At 47.8% G+C, this 17394-nt stretch overlaps 6 protein-coding genes and 1 non-coding gene across 7 annotated transcripts, besides 1 other annotated feature; 3 read left to right on the top strand and 4 right to left on the bottom strand.

Moving 5' to 3' along the window:
* Positions 1–224: 224 nt before the first annotated feature.
* On the top strand, positions 225–506 carry YALI1_D25006g (uncharacterized protein; the record flags this gene model as incomplete). The annotated part of the gene is made up of 2 exons (XM_068282784.1): positions 225–356; positions 399–506. The coding sequence occupies 2 exons, from the start codon at positions 225–227 to the stop codon at positions 504–506; spliced, it is 240 nt and encodes a 79-aa protein (XP_068138885.1).
* Positions 507–1279: 773 nt separating this feature from the next.
* Positions 1280–1723, top strand: YALI1_D24997g (uncharacterized protein; the record flags this gene model as incomplete). The annotated part of the gene is made up of 1 exon (XM_503042.3): positions 1280–1723. One exon carries the CDS (start codon positions 1280–1282, stop codon positions 1721–1723), a length of 444 nt encoding a protein of 147 aa, XP_503042.1.
* Positions 1724–2356: 633 nt separating this feature from the next.
* On the bottom strand, positions 2357–2456 carry YALI1_D24985r. The gene has a single exon. It is a non-coding gene; the product is annotated as a tRNA-Leu (tRNA).
* Positions 2457–2578: 122 nt separating this feature from the next.
* Positions 2579–2843: a sequence feature (Compare to YALI0D19668t, LTRyl1; YALI1_D24982t).
* Positions 2844–3171: 328 nt separating this feature from the next.
* Positions 3172–4845, bottom strand: YALI1_D24961g (uncharacterized protein; the record flags this gene model as incomplete). Its single annotated transcript, XM_503041.3, has 1 exon — positions 3172–4845. One exon carries the CDS (start codon positions 4843–4845, stop codon positions 3172–3174), a length of 1674 nt encoding a protein of 557 aa, XP_503041.3.
* Positions 4846–6316: 1471 nt separating this feature from the next.
* On the bottom strand, positions 6317–6907 carry YALI1_D24941g (uncharacterized protein; the record flags this gene model as incomplete). Its single annotated transcript, XM_503040.3, has 1 exon — positions 6317–6907. One exon carries the CDS (start codon positions 6905–6907, stop codon positions 6317–6319), a length of 591 nt encoding a protein of 196 aa, XP_503040.1.
* Positions 6908–7110: 203 nt separating this feature from the next.
* On the bottom strand, positions 7111–9186 carry YALI1_D24918g (uncharacterized protein; the record flags this gene model as incomplete). The annotated part of the gene is made up of 1 exon (XM_503039.3): positions 7111–9186. One exon carries the CDS (start codon positions 9184–9186, stop codon positions 7111–7113), a length of 2076 nt encoding a protein of 691 aa, XP_503039.3.
* A 2648-nt stretch (positions 9187–11834) lies between these two features.
* YALI1_D24892g (uncharacterized protein) lies at positions 11835–13892 on the top strand (the record flags this gene model as incomplete). Its single annotated transcript, XM_503038.2, has 1 exon — positions 11835–13892. One exon carries the CDS (start codon positions 11835–11837, stop codon positions 13890–13892), a length of 2058 nt encoding a protein of 685 aa, XP_503038.1.
* Between the last annotated feature and the right edge of the window lie 3502 nt (positions 13893–17394).

Here is a 17394-nt window from a genome sequence, read left to right as displayed (position 1 = left end):
GTGGCTCCGCGGACGTTTCCGGACCACGGATTGGGACGTGGATTTGAGGTCACCTTTGATCCTTCACTCGACCATAAATCCCTTATGAAGCGCCGATTGTTCTGTGACAAAGTAACTCTGGAGTTGGTAGTTTTACCGCATCTGTGTTGTCTTTGCACCACAACCGGTTTGTCAAGATGAGAAAGGCTTGTGATTCCTGCACTCAGCGCGTGTAGGCCCTTTCAATGGTCTATGGTAGACCCCAAGACCGGGTGCTGCGTTGCTACTTTGTCTATCTGGACAGCGACACCTTTGATCATCGTGAAGATCGAGCCATTAACACTAATGTTTGCTTTCAATGGGCCCTTCCAGCAGCAGTTGTAACTCGAGAAGAGAGAGCTACGAACCTGGTGCCCTAGAGCATGATGCCTTGGCCCGCCAATCTCCCACCACTGAATAGGGCAAGCAGTTCATTCCCGGTCGCCTCGACTGTGAAGCTGCGGCTATTCTGTTTTGAACAGGTGTAGCACACAGTTGGTACAGCTAATGGGCGAGACCCTATGGTTCAGGATGAGTATGATGTTGGTGATGCTTAGATCTAGTTGATTGGCCTGTTCAGTTCCAGATACTCAGATCTCTGTCGGATTTTGTGTGGACACAGTACAAGTTGGAATACTGCGTACGTACGGGACTTGTCCCTGTTGGGCTAGTCTCAACGTTATTAGCCACATTTTGAACTGAAATTTGGGCGAGACTCAGCCGAGTATGGTCTTTTTGGGTATCCATCGATTCAACTACCCATAATAATACCATTCAACCAATACACGCACAGTAAACAGGGGCAAAGAGACCATCCAAATCGCACTGACTCGTTGCTCCGAATGTTACACAGCAAGACCCACTTTGATTGCGTGCATATATCTATCATGAGAGTCTAGACCACAGTTGTGCATACAGGACTAGAGGCTGGATGGAGGACCGCGGGAGATGGCGAGTGGTTTTATGCAAGAGAGTTTGGTCTTATTTGATTGGTTGGAAGAAATGGATATTTTCTAATGTTACTCACCGGCGCCCTTTTTTTTGTCTCGGTCAATCAATGTCAGCGTTGTAGATCTCCAGCTTGACGGAACCGTTGAAGCCGCATCTGTCATGTGTGGCGTTAGTCATTGATGTGGCGGTGCACTTTAGGTTGGAACATGTCGTCTTCTCCACACCTTATATATATAGGGTGAGCAATCGACACACTGACCACAGCACACACTCGCTGAACACACGAGACACAACACACACAACAGATACAATGTCCCTGCACCCCGAAGTTGAAGACTGGCTTGGAAAGTACCCCGAGCCCCAGGGCATTGCTCCCATCGTCCAGAAGGAGCAGGTTCTGGAGTGGCTGCAGAGCGGCGATAACAAGGAGATGATTATTGATCTGCGAAAGCACGACTTCAAAGGCGGCAAGATTAAGGGCGCCCTGTGTCTCCACTACACCGGTGTCTACAACTCCATTGAGGACATTTACCAGCTGTGCAAAAGCGCCGGCAAGACCAAGATCATCATCCACTGCTGGTCGTCGCGACAGCGAGCTGTCAAGACCGCCGGCTGGTTTTTTGATATCCTCAAGGCCCACAACGACGACTCCATCGAGGTGTTTGTGCTGGAGGGCGGCATCAAGGGCTGGGTCGAGGGTGGAAAGAAGTACACCGATCTGATGATTGAGTTTGAGCCTACTGCTTTCTGCTAGATGTGAAGCGCCACGATGCCATCAACGTCCATGAGCATAGCTACAACAGTGCCAATGGCACTGTTCAATCCCATAAGCAGCGGTGTATGTTTGACCAACGCACTCGCTACCTTCTAATGTGAATGTGAATATATGAAATGTCAACAGAATCGAGTATCAGTGATGTTTCGCAAGTGTCCTACTTGTACTACGGAGGCGACAACCTGAAAACAGGCCAGGAGGACGATGTAATGGCATTTGTGCGTCACAGATTATTGTGCTGTAATGGTCTGTGTCCCCGTTGTTCCTGTATTGTACCCGTACAGTAAGATCGATGATGGTCTGGTGTGTTAGTTTGACTGGAGTGTTGAAGAAGTACAAGTACAAGTACAGTGCATACTGTACCAGCTGTAGATGTGCTCTGTTTACACCCTTAGACTTGTTCCCGTACTTCACCATTTATTTGGGGTATTGGGCTGTCTAAGAAGTGAAAGGCATCCCAGCATAATCCATTGTAGATCTTGAAGTCTTCGTTTCAAAGATCCTGCAGATGTGTTGTCTCAGAGTATCAAGACAAACCGGTAGAATATGGAAAAGGAATAGCTCAACAGGCTCGTTGTATACGAGGTAGCCCATTCAAGACGCGCCAAAAAATGATATCCGTGAGATTCGAACTCACGCCTCCGAAGAGACCAGGAAATTCGTTAAGGTATTAGCCTTAACCTGGCGCCTTAGACCGCTCGGCCAGGATACCCCAAAATATACGTGTAAAAATCCCCTGTTTGTCGGTATTCAAATTCCGCTGTAAAAATGCAGCGTTCACCGAAACGATTTATAAGTGTATGATTTATAGAACGCCAATAACCCGGCTTACCATTGAAGGTAATACTCGGTAGGGTAATACCTGGCTAGTTCCTCACATAATGATGAGAAGTCATCACATGTGGTGAGAGAAACCAGCTTGGTCGTAGACGAGATGTCCATCCTGTAGATAGTTTTATCCACTGATCTAGAATCTCTTTCTGGTGAGTGAGCAAGCACTCACCCTTCTGGTGTGTGCTACTATCGGAACGTGGTGTCCCTAGAAGTGGGTTGTAAGTTGTTAACTACATCTAATCAATAATACTTATGATCTTCAATACTTACTAGGCACAGTATATAGCTGTAATGAATCATTAGAAGAAGAAAAAATCAATATTTATGCATATAATAATTATATTACGAGTCTCTTGAGTCTGATAAGACTTCTACAACATTGCTACCTCTTCTGAAAATTCTGGATATATACCAGCTAGGCAACATCTAAGTTCCAAAAATGGGAAATAAAAATCAATTAAAATTGAATAAAATTGGAGGAAGTCAGTTAAAATTCTTAACAAATAGTATATCCGTATTTGAGAGGGTAGAAGAACATCAACGAGAACCAAATACCCATGTGATAGCAGAAAAAAATCAGTCATTTTTTATATCTAAAAAGAATTCTTCTGTCTAACAATTCTTGTGAACACTGAACCGTCAGGAAGCCGCTCAAGAACCTCTACATGTTTGAAATTGCCGAGCTTGGGCCAGATGACCGCCCACCAGAAGTAATAGAGACCACAGACAGCAAGAATTGCAATGCCCACAATGCAATAGGTCGCGTAGAAAAACGAGACATCTCCTCCGTACTTTCCTCCGGGAGGAGGGATCCAAGGAGCAACCAGGAGGAAGAGGGATACTCCCAAGTAGAGGTACAGAACACAATCCCAGGCCTCAAAAGGTGCACTTGGGAGGCCCCGGGTTCGTCTTCGCTTCCGGATTAAAAACAGACCAATTACCAGTAAAACCAGGAAGACGTTGCTGGGATATGACTGCAAGTCGATAACAAAGTTGAACGCGTCTCCTGGAGGAGGGACCATGATGACAATGATTGTGAGCAGTAACTTGACCAGTAAAGGTCCTGCAGGTGTTCCAAATGGCCAAGTGTTTGTCCAGAAGGCAGGGTAGGGGAGGACTCCTTGGCGTCCTACTTCTCTGACGACTCTAGAGTGTCCAATTGTAACAGACAGGAGGTTTCCAAAGGAAGAGATGGCAATCAAAGAGGGCAAGATTCTTGTTGTCGACTCATCTCCGTACACTTTGGTGAAGAAGAGAGCTGCAGTCAGTAGTTTCGAGTCTTTGATCTCCTGTTTAGGGATTGCAGCAAAGTATCCAACAGCACAAACCATGTACAAAACCGAAACCAGAGCAAGGGCTATTGATCCGTAGATCTTGACAGTCTTAACTGGGTTGGGGATCTCATTAAGCACGTTATTGGCATTGTTCCAGCCCGCAAACGAGAAAATTACCTTCACCAGAGCCGCAGCCCAGACGTTCGGTGATGTGGAAGTTCCAGAGAATGGGTTTTTGAAGTTGTCGAGTGGTTTTTCAATCTTGGTGACTCCGGAAATAACAGCCAGACCAGTGGTTGCGACGAAGATGAGAATTCCCACCTTGATATAGGCAATGACCGACTGCAAACGCATGGACCACTTGGTGTCAACAATAGCGATGATGCAGACGGCCACAGAGGTAGCCACAGCCACAAATTGCTCCATTCCGTCTGTATGTTTGATGTTAAGAGATACCATAAAGTACTGAGCGAAGACAATGGCGTTTGATGCTGAGTAGCTCAGAAGAACTGTGCAAATAGCAAATGTCACAGGTACCATGAACTTGGGTCGTGGATATGCCTTTTCCAGATACACCACTTCTCCCCCCGATCTGCTGGGATACAGAGAGGCGAATTCGGTGTAAAGCGAGAACCCACAGAAGGACACGATTATGCCAAACATCCATAGAACCAGAGAGGCTCCTATCGAGCCTACCGAGTTGAGAATTGTTCCTGGCGCCACGAAGATGCCAGTACCGATCATCTGGCTGAAGTTGAGGGCCACAACCGTCAATGGTCCCACATGGCGACCTAGAGGAGATACAGATTCGCTTTTTCCATCGGCTTCTGGGTCGTGGGTGTTCCTGCCTTCCACAATTCCTCTCACCAAGGGGGTGGTTTCTGTTGTGAAGATTGGGGATTTTGAGATGGAATTTTTTGAAGATGACGACGCTGCTGACGCTGAGGAGGCGCCCGAGTCTCTCCTTGTTTCTATGCCGTCGATAATTGACATTTTGGAGTAGTGTTGTGAAAAAGAGCCGTGCGTCTCTCCACCTGCTTATCTTGCATCATCTACATGCACAAGTGGCTTGATAACGCTATTAGTGATAAGCCACGGAGATTTGTCATGGCTTAGTGTGCAGACTTGGGAGGCACGGAAAGACAGGGAAAACGAGGAGAGAATCGGATATGACTGAAGGGGGGTCTGCTGACTAAGGCCAGAAAGAAGGATTCTTGACGTCCAGATGAAATTCATACTGCTCTATTTGGCTTTCTTCATGATCGTCTTATGAAATGCCATCATGGAGACTCTACAACATATACTTTGCCCCTGTGTTTAAATAACGGAGGTTGAGACGGTTATTTTGTGGCTTCTCTTTCAGATCAATGGTTTATCAACTTGGTACAACTACTCTACCCATATGGTACCCGTATGTACTAAAGGCACCTGTCTCGACATTTGCAACGGCCTAAAAGTAGAGGATTGAACACCGGGAGTTGTATTAGTCGGGGTGGAAGGTTGAAGTCTGAAGTGTGCAATATGTCGTCGTCTCCAGTTCAAACTGTGCCCATATATTCCCTCTAGTGATAGTCTGTAAGAATCAAATGTGTGTAGCCTGAATAATCTTGTAGGGTTATGAAGACTGATGTAGGAACAGAAGAATAACTACAGGAGAAATAGTTACAGCTACTTGTAGTATCATGAACAAACCTATCAGGAACGAACCTCCCCTGAACAACCTCCCTGTTTATGGCTTTTATGGCTTTTTATTTGGTCCTGACCATTCTACATATAAGCACGAGGAATATTTACATCACACTCCCTGTTACGACAAGACGTTGATATCGCATAGCAAGTGAGGAAGAGAAGCCCAGTGAAGTAAACTGCTGTATCTGAATGTGATAACGTCGTCTCGAAAAGTGACTGCAGTATGTACTTGTAGCTCAGAATTTTTATATATACAAGTACAAACTGTAGCAAGTGTATACTTGTGTAAGCTGAGAACACCTGGTTAAACAGTTGTTGCCAATAGTATATACAGCCTTAGGAAGTATTGATGTATTGATGTAAAAAAAAATAGAGTACAAGTACAAGTACTCCCACTTGTACTTGTACTTGTACAGTTGATTCATATATACTACAGATATCCCATCCAACAACTCGTTGATTACTCTATATACCCGTTCCACCTTCAAGATCAAATTGTTGTTCATATGTATGATTGATTAGATATAGTCAATGGAACGCCTTACAGCCCACTTCTGAGAACACCACGTCCGAGAGTAGCACAAACCAGAAGGGTGTGGGCTTGCTCATTCGTCAGAAAGAGATTCTGACAGACATCTCGTCAATTACCGTCAATTACCTTCAAACTTCAAAAGATGCTGTACCTCTTGAAATACTCCCGGAATCACAACTACCGTCCTCGTCTCCCCTCATCCCTCCAGATAAACAAATGCATATAGTATATACCTCCCGATAATTAAGCAAAGCTGACGCTCTTCTTCTTGGAATTTCCCTTGCCCTCCTCCTTCTTCTTGAGCTCCTCCATCTTCTTCTGCACTTTGTCAGCACTCTTGCCTCGGCTGGTCTTTTTGATTTCCTTCTTCTTCTGCTCGATCTCGGCCTCCTTCTCAGCCTCTCGCTTCTCAATCTCCTTTCGCTTCTGCTCTCGGATCATCTCCAGCTGACGGGCCTTTTCCAGCTTACTGGCGTTTCGAGAGTCAATCTTCTCGTTGACAATGCTAACTAACAGGTTCATTTGGTCGTTATCCACAAACTTCTTGCCCTTCTTGCCTCTCAGTGCCTTCTTGGCTCCCTCGGGATCGATGGCCGTGTTCAATTTGGGGATTCCCAGTTCCTTTTCTGTGTACACTCGGGCCTTCTTGACCTTGGGCTTGCCGTTGTCTTTGGGCTTGGCCACCCGGTTCTTGAACTTGCGGGGCTGCTCGTTGGCGTTGTCGTAGTTTTTCGAGGTGTGTGCGAGCTGGTTTCGAGCCTTTTTGTCGCCGAAAACCTCACTCTTGACCTCTCGCGCGCCGGCGTTCTCCTTTCGAAATCGTTTGGGGACCATGGCGTGTGTATGAGATGTATAGGTCTGGTGCTCTGGTCGAGAATCGAAATCTACGGCTCGTGCATGCACAATTTTTTTAAGGTTGGAATAATTTTATGAAGATAATGTATGTGGCGTGAAGAGTTTGTGTGTTCAATTCCGATAGATGCGATTAAAGAAATTTACTTTGTAATTATGTCAATTGGTAAACCAAGACCAATCTGCTAGTCTAGATACCAAGCGTAGACGGTATGGCAACCGCCCTCGATCCCCTTGACATACGCCCATCCTTCGTCCATCTCGAGATTCAACAGATTCACATTGACACCATTGACAGTCATCTTCAGCTGCTTACCGAGAATGAGAGGGACACAAATTTCGCCAATAGTCCCTGGAGTAGACTTTACTGCAATCTGGAGCAGGTTCTTCGAGTCCCGCTTCCACCCTCCAACGAGATACCCTGTCTTGGCCGAAGTAAACCCAGTAATGCAGAAATCCAAATCAGCCAGAGTAGGCTGAAGAGTCCAGGTCACGTGGTTGGGGTTGGTGAAGCGCAGTCCACAGATTTTGTAGCTGAGAAAGCTCGTGGGACCTGTAGACCAGGGGTGGCTGTGGCTGATGTAGCTGCTGTCATGCTTATCGGACGGATAAGAGCAGGTTCCGTCCTTATAGAAGCCCTCCACAAGACTGGATTTGACACTCCAGGGCGCAGACAGAGCGTAAGACCAGGTCTGGCGAATAAGAGCTAGTGCTCTAAGGGTTCTTCCAGCTTGGTGATGAGCCATAACCTCAATACCACTGATAAATGTGCTGATCATGCCGTTACTCTCAGGGTTGATAGGTCCAAATTGGTTCCAACGAGCAAAGAGCCTCTCAGAAACAGTCTTTGACCGTTCACCATCACACACCCCATAGTAAATTACCAGGCAGTTGCCATCTTGGGGGTAGAGTGTTGACGAGAGGTTATCTTTGAAGAGACCTTTCTCTGCGTCCCAGAGCAGCTCGTTGATACGCACGTGCAGACTCTCAGCGGTATTGATCCAGATAGCTAGTTGAGCTTCAGGCTCTCCCAAGAGGTTGCCAATCTCGACCGAGCACACTAAGCAGGCATAAAGAAGCACGTTCAAAGAAAGAGAATGACCCTGAAGTACAGACCGGCCCCAATCAAGACCACAAACAATCTTGGCCAGTCCGTAGTCAGAGTCGATCCAGCTCATACCCAGTTCCACTCCCTTTTTGAACGGAACCCATAATTCTCGCACTCGCTGGAAATCTCCACTGTGTTGCCACAGCTCATACAAGCCCAGTAACCCCCACAAGTGGAAGGTATCGGAGCCGTAAAGATCAGCAGGCTTGCAAGCGTAAGGAAGACGTCCATCAGGCTGTTGGCCCGCAAAAATCCAATCAATTGCAGTTGCGGTGGCAGCCGAATTGACACCTCCGAAAGCACAGTGGTAAACTGAAGTGCTAATGAGCCGATCACCAGACCAGACGCTACGGTCTCGCTTTGCACCGTCAGTAAGCACCTCCAGGCCCTGACTTACATGACCAGAATTGTCCCATCCACGAGATTTGACGACGTAGTCACTCTTGCGACCCTGGACTGACGATATGGTCGCAAGCTGGATAGTGTAAGCTCCAGCGTACCAAATTTTGTTCAGCAGAGGATCACTGGAGTGGAAAAACCCAGAGTATTTGTTGAGGGAGGCAGAAGAAGGCATCTGGGTCATTTTGCAAGACACAGATGTCACATGTGCAATGCAGTCACGGGTTTTGCTCGCTACAAACACTGTCAGGTATCTAAATGCTCCTCTCAGCTTCTCCACAGGCATTGTGTATTCGGAGATGCCTGGGTATACCTCGACAGTCACGTGGCCATCGGTGACCTTGAAGTCGACAGATTTGTCCGAGTTTCTGCCAACGAAATCGCTTGATTCGGAGAAGGCGAGTCCCAGAATTGTCTTTGAGCTTCTGGGTCCAAATTTGAGAGTGACGACGCCACAAATGTTTTGGCCGAAATCAAACGTGATGAGACTATCAGCGGAGGTAAAGAGACAGGAGCCAAGATTGGTGTCACGAGAGGAATTGTTTTTGGGACTGTGGAACGTGTGGAAGCTCTGGGGGGAGGGTTGATCGCGCGGTTGGCAGAGGGAAGGTGCTCCTGCTACAGTTCCCTCTGTTTTGTGGATTCTCACTGGGAAGGCTGTTCGGGTAGCTGGGGAGATGTTGTTTTGTTGCCAAGGTTGGTCCGAGGGTGTTGCTTGGAACACGAGCTCGGAGAAGGTCTTTGCTTTGTACATTGTCCTGGAGTCCGAGTGAATCAAGTGTCAATTGGATAGAAAAGGACCCTTAGGAGCGAGTAGTGTCGACGTGGCTTTCTTGAGAAGATGACAACCGAATTGACGACAAGAATGGATGTAATTCGCAGATCGAAGATAGTCTGCAAGTAACGAGCGGGTTCAATAGTGATGTTAGTACTGTAGCGAGAGTCGAGGGTACTGTATTGTCGCAACAAAGGCCGTGTTCAGGTCGTCAGGCACAAATTAATTAACAACTCGGATGGTGTATGATTCGTTGTTATTACTGTAGTATCAGGGGCAGACTACAGTACTATCTCTTTAGCTCCTTGTTTCAACTATTGTCGGTGTGTTAGATGGATGTCAGGCTGAGTCGAGGTTATTGTGGTCTCCCTCCTCTTGTCACTTGGTGAGTGGACCTGTCGCTGTCATTATGACACATTCCAGATATCTGCTTCGGACTACCACATTTCAGATCGAATCAGGCAAAGGATACACACCAAATATTACCTGATGCGCAGCGCAGAGGTGAAATATTATGTGTCAAGTTATGGCTATGCATGCAGGTGGGGTAGGAGAGACACACAGGTGTTGGTGGAGCGTAGAGAAGGGACAAAAGTTGTATGAGTGTGTTCAAATATTGAAGAAGGGTTTTGTGGTGTTTTTTTTTCCCCCATAATACCAATTTCAAGCCATTTTGAAGGGTTTTCTTGACGCTCTATGTATATGATTACCCTCCACAGTATTGTCTGCTTCATGCTTGTTACTCCATGTTCATGGACAAGGGCACCCGGTCTGGGCATGTATCGTCACGTCAAATATCTGGAGAGAAGAGGGAGATCCAGGGTGAGAATTATAATGCCATCATTGACCACTCCAGCTCGAAACTACCTCCTAGGGTCTACTGTATCGTGCTACACTGGTGAGTAGTGCAGCACGTGCACCCAGAGCAGATTCAGGGGCTTGACATACCATTCGAAGCAGACGCTGAGAACACGAAGAGTTGATTTTTTTTTTCCAAAGCCCCTGTATTGATGAAATTAAAGGGACAATGTGTCACTGCGGCTGGCAGAAGTTGTCGGAATGTGGCGGTCTCCCGGCCGGGCCCTGGTGTATCTTTACATCTACAATCCAGTGCTGGCTAGCTCGACTCGATGGCGCATAATTATTTCGAGGTTTGTCTAAGTAGTGTTTCTGGTGGTTTTTATAGCATCAAATATCTGCTCTAACCCTTTAAGAAGTTGGTAGCGGCTCTGACTCTCCAAAGACGTCTGGCACCTGTCACTCACCCTCCGCAGTATGTGCCTTGGTAAAGTACGAACCAAAACTCGTGTAGCTTCAAAGTACTTTTCCCCGTGGTACCATAGCTTGAAAGCACGTTTCTCTGTCCCGTTCGTGGTCCCTTTTTCAACCGAGATAATCGATCTGCCGTACATGTACATACCTAAGTGCGCTTATGAGGAACAACGAGGTCTCGGGAAAGGATTCTGAAAGCTGAAGTCACTCGACCGATTCGGATCACCTATACCCCTTTTATTGACAAGACTGCTCAACAGGATCTGACGCTCCCTGATGTTGTATTTGTGAGAAGGCTCAACAGGTCTATGATGTCAACTTACAGATATAAAGCGAGATAAGCCAGAGACGAGTGTTTAATCATCTGAGAATAGGGGTTCGGAATGCACTGAAAGCAAAGACCAAGCAAACTGACAGTACTGGTACAAGTACAGTAGTCCGTCTGGTCGGTCAACCATCTTAGAGCGCGTCTCAGTCACGTTCAATATCCACGCCTACTTATCACCACGCATTCTAACCCAACTGGTGTCCATATCTCAACATATCTGTACGAAATACCCAGATTTTGTTATACCATTCAACTCTTCTAATCAGTGTCATCATTTTGATCTATCTGACTCCCTCAAATGAACTTATATCAGCGTCCAATTTCCCGTGCTACTCTAGCCACAGCTTTGGACTTGACGGTAATTTGAACGAGAGCGCGTCCTGCTCTGAGACCACTCCAAAACCGCCAAAACCGTCAAAATAAATAAATAAATAAATAAATAAAGGTGGCCAATTAGTTACACTCATGCAACTCCCCCAACCTCTACACAACACTTCAGGTCCGGTCCCCCTACAAGCACAAGTGGTACTCGCAGTAACAGTTTACTGTTACCATGGCAACCTTATCACTGGTGCCGGAACCTAATGTCCGTCCATGCCGAACCCCTCAAAGTGAGTCACGAGTGGACCCCGTCGATACAACGGGCCAAGTGGGTCCGTTTTTGACAGGGAGCAAGCGATATATACATTGTCGAGGTCATGTGACACAAACCACTGACCCCAAGAGTCCGTTTTACCGGTAGTCACGTGTACCACCTCTCCACGCCCCTTTACTCTACCCACCCAACCTCGTCAGCGTCTCACGAGGTGGAGTAGGTTGGGGTGCATTTGACGGCTCGGGTCGTGTGTCTTTTTGCATTATCGGCTCTGATCAGACCTTGTCTTCTACACCGCACCTTCACACAAGTCTACACCGCACACTGGTGTCTGGACCAAACAAGCCCAGCCCTCCCACCTGCCCAGTAAGCCTGCACCTCACTGTACCCCTCTATTCCCAAACCAGCATCCTTCCGGCCACAACCTAAAAAATGGAGACTCCAAGCCTGGCCCAGAGCGATTCCAGCGGAGTCAGTCTGTTGCAACTAGCTGGAGACATTGAAGAGACGCCGAGAGTAATGACTATTGGCAGTGCCAGAGACACAAATCCCACCGACACATGCGCAGACGATGCCCACAGACCCAGCACCAACACATCCACTAGCCACCCCCAAGACACCCGCTACAACAGTAACCTGCGACTTGAAACCGCCAACACAGACAGCTACGTGAGCGTTTGTGATCTCGACAACTACGGAACGGCCTCCTTGCGACACTCGCCTTCTCGTGACACAACTCTCGACCCTACATACACCACCAGACACGATATTACCACGGTCACCACCCCCCACACTAGCCACACGGAAACAAGCCCGCTGCTCAAGAAACCCACCTCCATGACTACCGACGTTGCCGACTCGGAGGAAGGCGAAATCATCTCGCTCCCAGACCTCCCCGAAGACGTGCCCCACATCTCCGATAAAATCCCCTACTCGGCCTATCTGGTGGCAGTAGTCGAGCTCTGTGAACGGTTCACCTACTACGGACTCTCGGGTCCCTTCCAGAACTACATCCAGAACCCGCGGGAGGGCCGACTACCTGGAGCCCTCGGCCTGGGCCAACAAAAGGCCGTGGCTCTCCTCTATGCCTTCCAGTTCTGGTGCTACCTAACCCCCATTTTCGGAGCTATCATTGCTGACTCATACTGGGGCAAGTACAAGACAATTCTTCGGTTCGCCATCGTCAATGTTATTGGCGTCTTTGTGCTGGTGATCTCTTCTCTTCCCGTCAACATTGACAACGGATGGGCTCTCCCAGGCCTGCTGCTGGCCATGGTCATCATCGGACTCGGAACAGGAGGAATCAAGGCCAACGTGAGTCCTCTGATTGGAGAGCAGTACCGAAACGAAAAGTACAGACTCGTCTATACCAAGAACGAGTCTCAAGCCATTATTTCCCCTGTCGTCACCATCCAGTCCATCTTCATGATCTTCTACTACTGCATCAACATTGGCTGCCTGGCCCCCATGATTACATCTTACGTGGAAATGAAGGTCGACTTCTGGGCTGCTTATCTCATCCCTGGCGTCTTTTTCTTCTTTGGAATGGCTGCCCTGGTTATGGGAAGAAACATGTACTACTGCGCTCCTGTCAAGGGAAGTGTTGTTCCCGATGCCGTGGCTGTCTCTTGGATGCTCTTCAAGGAGCGAGGCAACAAATGTGACACTGAGACAAGCGCTCTCCCACGGGACACCGATGCTGAATCTTCCTCTCGTACCTCCCAAGAGTCTCTGCTCTCCCAGGACCTTGAAACTTCCCCCGAGTTCATCTCCTCCGTCGACACCACCATCTCTCCTCGAGCCATGTACGTTTCCAAGGCCTCGGGCAACAAGTATTCTGCTTCCTTCGTGCAGGATATCATTGTCACGCTCAAGGCATGTCGGGTATTCCTCTTTTACCCCGTCTACTGGCTTGTTTACGGCCAGATGACATCCAACTTCATTGCTCAGGCTGGTCAGATGAATACCTACTCCATTCCCAACGACATTATGAGCAACATTGACCCAATCACCCTACTTCTGTTCATTCCCATTGTTGAGAAGAAGTTATATCCCTGGTTGCGATCTCGAGGCTACTCGTTTGGTCCTCTTGCTCGAATCTTCACTGGCTTCTTGTGTGCTGCATTGGCCATGGTCTGGGCCTGTGGAGTGCAGGTGTTTATCTACCGAGGCCAGGCAGACACAAAGATTGACGAGGTTGGTGTGGAGAACCTGGTATCTGTCTTCTGGCAGGTGCCTGCATACATTTTCATTGCATTTTCCGAGATTTTGGCCTCCGTCACTGGTTTGGAGTATGCATTCTTGAACGCTCCCAAAACGATGAAATCACTGGTTATGAGTGTCTTCCTTGTCACCAATGCTGGTGGTTACGCCATGGGTATTGTCATTAGTCCGTGGTTCAAGGACCCCTACATGGTGACTTGTTACTTCTGGATTGCCGCATTGACGTTTGCCACAGGAGCTCTGTTCCGATACTGCTTCAGGGACTGATGAGGTGTGAAGCACGAGCTCATCGGGTGATTACTCGCGTAGTAGCTGAGGACCACTGTTGCATTAAGCATACTTGTACTTAACATATTGCATTTGATTGACTGTTGGAAATATAGTCTCTTTCGATACTGTACAGCCGCCTGATACCCCACATGAAAGAACTCAGGCAACCTCTTTGCCAAGGGCCACCAAGTTGGGCAGGTGGAGGAGGTGCCGTCTGATGTCTCACTTCAAGGTTATCAGGGTTATCATTATCTGATGATCGGCAGGAATAGGATGGATAAGCGAGTGTAGAGGGGCAGTGTGGAGCAACCGAGCGGCTTTCGAGAGTGATACCGGCTGTTTTCGTGCTGACACCAACTGAGTTTCAATGTACGAGTGCAAGTGTACTGCTACGAGTAGAGATGGTTATGAACAAGTTCAAGTTCAAGTACAGTACATACAATCGAGGACTGAGAAGATGAAGGGCGATACCCAAGCGAAGCTGGTACAAGTACTTGTACTGGCGGTTTGTATCAATCTGTTTGCTTGCTGTGGCTTGCATTTATGACGTCACCAAACGACGCGGCTCAAATTCTTGGAGCATCTAAACTGCATTGATATGGATAAACAAATCACTCATGAGATAGAAAAGCCATAATTTTGAGTCAAGAGTCAAGAGCCAAGAGCCAAGAGCCAAGAGCCAAGAAACTTGGACTTGGACTTGTACAAGTAGTGTGTGCGAATTTTCGACTCGTTCTTCAGTTATAAACCAGATACAAGTACATGTACTCGCACTGCTTCGATCTTCAGCCACTTGTAATGTACAATACAGACACGATTGTAAAAGTATAGTACACTGTACCAATACTTGGAAGTGTTTGTTCAAGCCTGGGGTACATTCATTCTTACAAGTCTCATGTTTAGACCTCCTCGAACCAGTCCCTAACCCATTCTTTGTTGCAGTGCCGTATGGCTCAGGGCCCTGGATTTGTGGCTCAGCGCTGTGCTTGGCGGGTTTGTCAGCGGACGCAAATACGTCAAAATTCACTACAAACCCCGTAGAGCACGTCAATTCTGTTTCTAGCGAGCGTCCCGTCTAATGTGTGGAAGCAAAAACGGTGGGTACTCGGACTCCGAAGGGCTCACATCGGCTATTATTACAAGGCAAACCGAAAGCCACAATAACGCCCTATGACGCTCGAAAAAAGACAAAGGACCAATCAGTGGGGTATGCAGACAATGGAGACTCGGTATTTTTCGAACAGCTCCCCCACAAATCCCTAAATGCGTCGTATATCCAGATTCATAAACATGGCTTCCGAAACTCTATATGCCTCGAGAAAAACTCTTTTTGGAATGGAGATCCTGACGTATATTAAAAAGTTGACAGCAGAGGAGCATCTGAAGAGCGTTTGGCATGGCTCTAGAAACCCCTCTGAACGTCCCGGAGCCATCCTTTCGAGCAGGCAACCGTGTGGCGAACACAGAAAAAACAAAAAACAACCCCCGTGGAGAAGAGACCTAAAACTAGGAACATGTGGAACCCACAGTTTACCAGACCCCCTACTTTGCAGTCTACTTGTAGGTCTCTTTTGTCAAAAGACAAATGCATGCCGCCGCTCCACGCTGGCTGTCACGGGCCCATCAACCTTCAGCAGTTGGTTGTTGTCATTCTTCAATAGCGTTCATTATCCGCGCTCGCGCAACGCTTGCGAGACATACGATACAAGAGGAGACTAACAAGAAAACGACAGAGACACCGCGGAGAAACCCCTCTACTTGTAGCTTGTTTCACTCGGAGCCATCTATAGCCCTAGACATTAATAGCTTGCTTCTAAACTGTCATTCTCCGCCCTGGCGCTAAGTGAACCTTGGTCATGGGCTCAAGGCCTTCGGTGCCTCGAACATAAGCTTTGCCACGGAGCCAAGTGGCTTGACAGACAGGAGCGGCGTTTTCTGACATCAGGGAAGGATATCTTGGCTCACGTGGTATCAGATCGATGCAAGTGAACACTAGACCAGAACACAACACCGCAGTCTCATCATGTAGCAACCGCAATCAGTATTAGTCGGGGAATATACACTTTGTTCAGCCCTACGAGGCTTAGTAGCTTGTATCGTAGGTTATCCCCACGAACCATGAGTATAGCAGCCTCGTGGTAGCCTCGTGGTAGCCTCATGGTAGCCACACCTGGTCGAACCATGTTGCACGGGTTTGTCACGTCTCACCTGTCCCTCGTATAGTCCTATCTCCCGGCTCCTCCAGCTAATAACCGAGAGAGGGTCTGCCCCACCATTTCCGCATCCGCATATCCGTTTTTTGTGGGTCCTTCAGGGTGGATCGGTAGGTGTACCATCCATAAGGGTAAGTTATTTACACTGGGATGAGGGAGCTTTTCCCTCGTGCAAAAACGCTCGCACGAGCATGCTGACTCTATAGTTGGAATGAGCCCATATGAAACACCCCTCTCTGCAATTTCCAGCCTGATATTCGCCCATTTCCGGCCACCACCGGCTGTTGATCGTCCTACTAGATTTTTTTTTCGTCTCGTCTTTAAAGTTGGTGCCGTGCCAACTCAATATAGGCTTGGGTGACTTTTTCCGCACTGAAAAAAAAAAACCAAAATGGAAAGTTATCAAGGCAAAAGTGGATCTTCATTTTAGACCCGTAGGCAGACGGAACAGGCTGGAAACATGAACAAGGGGTATTGTCATGATAAAGATTCGATCACAGTGGTCGGCTAAGCTCCCAGGCGTCCCCCAGAGCAGCTACACCCGCCCAGCCCATTTAACTTCCGCCCTCGTTTAATAGAAGAATCCAAACCAAAATTAGCTCTTGGTCGTGTGAGGCAGGTATCGTAAAAGACGGATAACGACCTTGTTGAGGGGGTGCCACGTGACAGATCGCGGTGTAGATACTCCCTCGGATATCAGTCTTTGGCTGCAGGAGTTTACCGTGTTCTAATCGGCCCCGGATCGGTCTAATTATGCCTCTCAAGTTTGCTACACGGCTAGCCGGCCTTATGTTCACCCTTAACTTTATGAATTTTCCAACTGTCGATAAAAGCTGAATTTGCGGTCAGATTATAGATTTGAAAAGACAAACCAGCTCTTCAGGGCCAGTGGATTATACTCCATGTGTTTTTATTGTAGGCAGACCACTCGGACATCTCCGATCACAGCCCAACCACGGTCTCCCAGCTTCGGAAAAATGGCATTCGCACTACATGCATGCCAAGACGTCAGGGCATGATGCCGTTTGCAAACCGATAAGACACTGAAACTGGACGTGTCTCCAAGAGGATTCTTTGCCGAGACGTGAGATGTGGCAGCAGAATTTGATTTCGATGCACCAGGGAAGAGTCATACTTTCTCCAGCGGCGTTTACAGCTTCTGTTGCCCGAGTTCTACGGTGGTGTTTTGGGGTCTGAAACTTGTCCACTCCACCCCGGCAATCACTCCAGTCGCCTAATGTCACCCTGCCTTGTCAATCCTCAGTCGGAAAGTCTCAGTTTTGCGG

Source organism: Yarrowia lipolytica, chromosome 1D (genome assembly GCF_001761485.1).
Source record: "Yarrowia lipolytica chromosome 1D, complete sequence".
Lineage (NCBI taxonomy): Eukaryota > Fungi > Ascomycota > Dipodascomycetes > Dipodascales > Yarrowia > Yarrowia lipolytica.
Note: the sequence above shows the minus strand (reverse complement) of the source record. Positions and strands in the feature narration are given on the sequence as shown.